The 6,715-nt window shown below is 34.5% G+C and overlaps 1 protein-coding gene across 1 annotated transcript; it reads left to right on the top strand.

Annotated features, from left to right (window-relative positions):
- The first annotated feature begins 3,148 nt into the window (after positions 1 to 3,148).
- Positions 3,149 to 3,508, top strand: LOC108677810 (circumsporozoite protein-like). Its single transcript, XM_018166099.1, has one exon. It carries the CDS (start codon positions 3,149 to 3,151, stop codon positions 3,506 to 3,508), a length of 360 nt encoding a protein of 119 aa, XP_018021588.1.
- Positions 3,509 to 6,715: the final 3,207 nt, after the last annotated feature.

The raw sequence follows: 6,715 nt of genomic DNA, 5'->3' as shown, positions 1-6,715 counted from the left end.
TCTATTAAATCCAGTGTTTTTCAACATGCTGTTAATACTTATATTATGCTTACGAGTGGAAGAGACGTCGATGAGTTAAAATAATAGTAAGTGAGTTAAAGAGTTAAAATAACTGCGACAAAATGCAACACATTTGCACGAAATATTCGATACACTCTGACTGATGCTCAGAGTACCAATTTGATTCATGTTAAGCATTCAATAAATTTTTGTGCTAACAAAAGTTTTGACGCTTATTTAGCAACGCTGTTTGGGTTCAAAAAGGATCAATTTATTACATGGGGGAAATTTATTTATATTGCACTAAAAATTACTTTAGTTAAATTCGAAAATACTTATTAATTTAGCCATTATTAATATATATACATTATAAACTAAGGTCTTTGTGTTTATTTCGCAATTTCCATAGATTTATCAAATAGTGCGGCATAAATCACACTACTTCTTTCAAAGACCTGAACGTAAGCAGTCTCTAAAGTACATAGTGAAATATTATCAAAATTGCAATAAAAATTCTCAAAAGAAATCTACCAATGAATGCCCGAAAACACTTTTTAAAAAATTCCCGAGCGACAACACCAGCATAAATGCAATAAAGAATAAAAAAACAGCGTTAAAAAATCCCAGAATCAAGCAATAAAAAATCACCCGAGATATTAGGTAAAAAATCGCTGAAAACCCCTGCTAAAGAATCCCCGAAGCTCTGCTATAAATAATGCCAGAAGACATGTTGTAAAAAATCCTTAGCAGTTGCCACATTCTTTTACTTCCATTCGCGACGACTAAGTCCTGTCGTCATCGCATCGTAGGTCAATCGTTAAGTATCGGTTCACAATCTTTAGAATGAATCAACTTCAAAATCTCGTTTTTAAAATCGATAGATATGCACCAGCATACAGTAATTTCTACTAACTGAAACAAATCTGCACTGACCCACACCAATATACACTAACCTACACCAATCTTCACTAAGCCAGATCTATCTGCACTAACCCACACTAATCTACACTAAGCCAGACCACTCTGCACCAACCCACACTAATCTACACTACCCTACACCAATCTGCCGAAACACACGATAGTATATGCACTGTAGCCCACTCCAATCTATTTGATTCTCGGAAATGAATTCACTGCCCAGGATTAAATTGAAATTTAAAAATTTAAATTGAAATCCCAAGAAAGCAAAAAAAAACATTCCACGGGAAAAGTTCCCGGCTCATGGAAAAATTCCTCGGAAAGTTGCTTCATTAGTTAAAGAACCCAGTACGTTTTAATTTTTGGCATCAACTTTGAAGAAGGGATGGATGTTTAAGCTGCCCATTGAAAAGTATTTGGATAAAAAATTTTGAAAAATACCTGGATATTAAAGGTGTAAAACGAAGCTTTTTAATCCGTGGATGTGTTTTTGAAGGACTTGATTTATCTGGGATGAAGTTATAAAGGGAAAATGGTAACTGTATATCATAACTCATAATCATACTGTTTTACTGGTACTTGGGTTTATCAATATCGAATCATGCCCTAATATCAATCAATTGGGTATCGTGGCCTTGTATTTATATGGAATCATAACTTGGTATCTATACCGTATCCTAAACTGGTATCTATATCGTATCACTACCTATAATATGCATGTATATACATATATCATATCAGAGCCAAATATTTATATGGAATCATAACCTGGTATCTATATCTTATCACTTTCTGTTATGTCTATCGTATAATAGCATTATATCAATATGATATCACAACCTTGCATCTATATCGCATCGTTGTCTTTTATTTATATGGTATCATTACCTAATATTAACGTGTATATCTTTTTCTCATCCATTATCTATATCGTAGCGCGAGCTGGATAAGAAAAATAACCAACATAACGCAACTCTGACATTGAAAAAATAACGCTCAGAAATATAACGCGACTCTGACATTGAGTGCTAGTATCTAACGTACAGAAAAAGGTCAAATAAATTTTGTGAGACAATTTTGGCCCGGTTCGATAGTATTGTTGGCATATTCGTTGCCTAAATTTGAAATTTATCACAGTTTATTATACATGTATAGCTAATAACTTTTTCAGACTTATTTTTTCCTTTGTAATTAAATTTGCTTGATCGGGACCACAAAACAGCATCGCATCGCTGTGTGATTTAAATAAAGAACGTAAGATTGAATTATTTTATAATATTAAAACATTTAACATTTTTACCGTCACTCGAAAGAGCTCCAGAGCGGGACGCTTCATTTAAAATGTATTGTCTGTGCCGACCAGAAGTCGACAATGTGAAGAAAAAACTTCAGATGACCTTTAATAATTAAAACAAAAGTTATTAAGTGAGGATGAAAGAAAGAAATGAATAAAAAATATCTTTTTTGATCAGGCAAAACTGTAAAGTGTTGCTCGTTAAAATGCTATAATAAATGTAAGAAAATTAGTTTCTCATTCAAAAAATACTAATTCCAATCGAGAGAGAAGAACAACCGAACTGGCACGAGCCAATCAATTGATGATGAGTTGCGGCTCTTGATTGTCTAGTGTAAATCTGGCAAGAATTGTTTTCTATAGCACGGCAAGACTTCGCTGGATCTATAGTGATGCATATTGTACACAAAGTACTCGATAAACCTGATAGCAAATGATACCTATATATCGTAAGTAACCATTACATTTAATGACTATAAGAGAAATGTAAGTAATTGCTTACAACAAACCCACTAATCAGAAGCACTGTAGATGGCTCCGTAGTTCATACACTGTAACGTGAGTAACTAACGAAGGCTTCAGATGCGCAATGAGTATAGATACTGAATAAACCTGCAATTCAAGTACAGTGTAAATGGTACCGCTTTAAGCCTTACGTACAGGTTAAATTAAAACAATGAGTGTGTCGAATTATCAACAAAGATGTCCGCATGATGTGCTGGACAGACTACAAGAATTCCATATGAAGCAGTATTATTGAAGTAGTATTATATATAATTCATTCAGCAGTAGCATATGAAGCAGTATTATTATTCATTCTTCATTAGCAGTATTTCCACATGAAGGAAAGACTCCAGCTTGTGAATGTAAGAATTCATCGCTCGTGTCGCGTAGCGATTCGAAATGTGATCTTCGTATTTTTTATTCGCTGCAGAAATGGCGACTTTATTGTTGCAGGGCGTGAGAAATACTCCTGGGGTGCAGGTGGGAAAACCCATGAAAAGAGGTGGGGAATATTCTAGGAAAGAAATGAAAGGAGGTGGGGAAGACTATAGGAAAGAAAGGAAAGGCGGTGGGGAAGACTCTAGGCAAGAAAGGAAAGGAGGAGGGGGAGACTATAGGAGAGAAAGGAACGGTGGAGGGGAAGAATATAGGAAAGAAATGAAAGGAGGAGGGGAAGACTCTAGGAAAGAAAGGAAAGGCGGTGGGGAAGACTCGAGGAAAGAAAGGAAAGGAGGTGGAAAGACTATAGAAGAGAAAGGAAAGGAGGAGGGGAAGACTCTAGGAAAAAAATGAAAGGAGGAGGGGAAGACTATAGGAGGAAAAGGAAAGGAGGTGGGGAAGACTCTAGGAGGAAAAGGAAAGGAGGTGGGGAAGACTCGAGGAAAGAAAGGAAAGGCGGTGGGGAAACCTCNGGAAAGAAAGGAAAGAAAGGAAAGAAAGGAAAGAAATGAAAGAAAGGAAAGAAAGGAAAGCAAGGAAAGAAAGGAAAGAAAGGAAAGAAAGGAAAGAAAGGAAAGCAAGGAAAGAGAGGAAAGAAAAGAAAGAAAGAATAAAATGGAATGAAGATTGCCAGGATTTTTGGCAGAGCGGCGCCCGCTGAAGGGTCGAGTGGAGGCTCTAGCCTGTCAAAAATTCGAGGCCGCTGAGGCGCTGCGACTTATCGGATTATCTGCAGAATTCTTGAGATTTTTTCTGAATATTTACAGAAACTCGAGAGATTTCCAGGATATTTATCAACGGTGAAAACAAGGGTAGTAGTTAACGAAGAGAAAAATTTATTATTCAGGTACAGCTTTATACTGCAAGACGGTATTTGATTAGAGACAGAAAATAGACAGTTTTGGGCGGTCACTGCAGGAAATTGTTTTGGAAGAATACAATTTTCGATAATCTTATTATTCGAACGACGTTTAATTTGTGGATCAGGAACAAATTGTAAATGGTAGTTTCTCTCGCTATGTTCTAGAACAATGTTTTGAAATAAATCATAGTCATCAACATAGATGTACGTTTTAATTTATCCTCCCAGGTATATGTATATTTACCAACTTGAATTCAAAACGTAAGTTTACTTTTACCTCTTAAGTTTACCTCTTTGCCTCAAATTTTTTGTCACCCCAAAAGTGTACTCTTAGCTCTCAAGTTTATGTTTTCGTCTCAAGTGTGCTTTTAACCCTCAAGTTAACTTTTACTAATTAATTACTAATTAATTTTTACTAATTAATTTGCCAATTAATTCCAGGTTTACACCTCTAGATTATTTTTCTTCTCCTTTACTTATACCCCTCAAGTTTTCTACTACTCCTCGGGTTTACTTTAACTCCTTAAATTTACTTTTGCTCCTCGTTTACTCTACCACTCAAGTTAATTTTACCACTCAAGTTTACTTTATGATTCAAGCTTTCTCTTCCATTCAAGTTGACTTTACCACTCATGTTCACTGTACCACTCAAGTTTATTTTACTACTAAAGTTTACTTTACCAATCAAGTTTACTTTACCACTTAAGTTTACTCTAACACTCAAGATTACTTTACCACCCAAGTTTACTTTACCACTCAAGTTCACTTTACCACTCAAGTTCACTTTACCACTCGAGTTCACTTTACCACCCAAGTTCACTTTACCACTCAAGTTCACTTTACCACTCAAGTTCACTTTACCATTCAAGTTCACTCTTCCACTCAAGCTCACATTACCACTCATATGCACTTTACCACTCAAGTGTACTCCTACTACACGTTTGCTTTAACCTCTTTAATTTTAATTTAATTTTAGCGCGAGAAGTATCTTATCTTTTACCCACGTACTGTACATGTACTGTTTCCCCTTCGATTTACTGTTAGCCCCCAAATTTGTTTTAACTTCTCCTGTTAGGCCAACGACCGCTGTGGCGCTGTCGCTTATGTTAGAAATTTTTTAATTTGATTTTCAAAATGGATTTTATTTTGTTAGAAATGGATTTGATTTTTCAAGGTCTTATGATTAAAGGAAAATAAAATAGGCAAACGAAATTGCAATTACATCCATTAATATTGTTCCATCAAATAAATAATTGAAAAATTGTCAATATTTTCTACTCGAGAAGGAAGCAGTTGTGCGAATTTTAATTAAAATAATTAATTAATAACATAAACAATTACCAAGACACATGTCGTGAAAACAAAGCCTAATAAATTCTGGCCTGCCAAATAATAAAATAAGGTATGTTTTACTTTAATAATTCTGTTTATTCCGACTATATAACTCTGCCAGTTATACTGATTTAAAAATTATTACAGGTAGTATCTATCATGCAGTAATGCTACTACGATTATGAACTGAATCCTGCTTTAATACAGCGTTTAAAAACTACAGTGAGGGAAACAATAGCTGCAATTTTAAGAAAACATAAATATAGTATGTGGAATGATATTCCAATCAAAAATTTATGTGTCCGAAATACACAAATAGAATCCATTAATTACCAACAGTTTATTGATGCATGTATATACTTCTTAAGAAATAAGATGTGTTCCATTCTGTATACTTTTCAAACATCTGCCAGTCATTCTGCACACTTTACACGTAAAATTCTGCCGGTCATTCTGTATATTTTCACATAAAATATCTCCCAGTCATTCTGTAAACTTTTCACATAAAATATCAGCCAGTCATTCTGTATACTTTTCACGCAAAATATCTGCCGGTCATTCTGTATACTTTTCACATAAAATATCTGCCGGTCATTCTGTATAATTTTCATTCATTTCCGTCATTTTTTGTACTTTTCACGTAAAATATCTGCCAGTCATTTCGTATACTTTTCACATGAAATATCTGCCAGTCATTCTGTATATTTTCACGTAAAATATCTGGAGGGCATTTTGTATACTTTTCACATGAATTATCTGCCAGTCATTCTATATATTTTCACGTAAAATATCAGCCAGTCATTCTGTATACTTTTCACGTAAAATATCTGCCGGTCATTCTGTATACTTTTCACGTAAAATATCTACCAGTCATTTTGTGTACTTTTCACATGAAATATCTGCCAGTCATTCTATATATTTTCACGTAAAATATCAGCCAGTCATTCTCTATACTTTTCACGTAAAATATCTGCCAGTCATTCTGTATACTTTTCACATAAAATATTGTATTTTGCATTGCATAAACATCATGTTAGAGCAGTTATGACGAATTAGAAATGCAAATTCGCCGCATTTTCCAGAGATCTATGAATAATTCCTGCGCTAATTTGTTGTGCAGCTTATGTTCTCATTAATATCTAGAATTAGGTGTTCAAAAATCACCTAATCAGTCTGATCAAAAAATCTAAATGAAGCTGATCAAAAAATCTAACTCACAAATGTTAAATACCTATCATTCTGATTCCAGATTAGTTCTGGAGGTATTAAAAGAATGGCTAGAGCCTAAAATGGCTAGAGCCTAAAATGGCTAGAGCCTAAAATGGCTAGAGCCTAAAATGGCTAGAGCCTAAAATGGCTAGAGCCTA

The sequence above is a fragment of the Hyalella azteca genome, unplaced genomic scaffold, assembly GCF_000764305.2.
Source record: "Hyalella azteca isolate HAZT.00-mixed unplaced genomic scaffold, Hazt_2.0.2 contig8966, whole genome shotgun sequence".
Taxonomy (NCBI): Eukaryota; Metazoa; Arthropoda; class Malacostraca; order Amphipoda; family Hyalellidae; genus Hyalella; species Hyalella azteca.
This window is presented reverse-complemented; position numbering and strand designations above follow the sequence as displayed.

Excerpts from the sequence above, each read along its gene's own strand:
- LOC108677810 (XM_018166099.1), top strand. The coding sequence starts at position 3,149 with ATGGCGACTTTATTGTTGCAGGGCGTGAGAAATACTCCTGGGGTGCAG.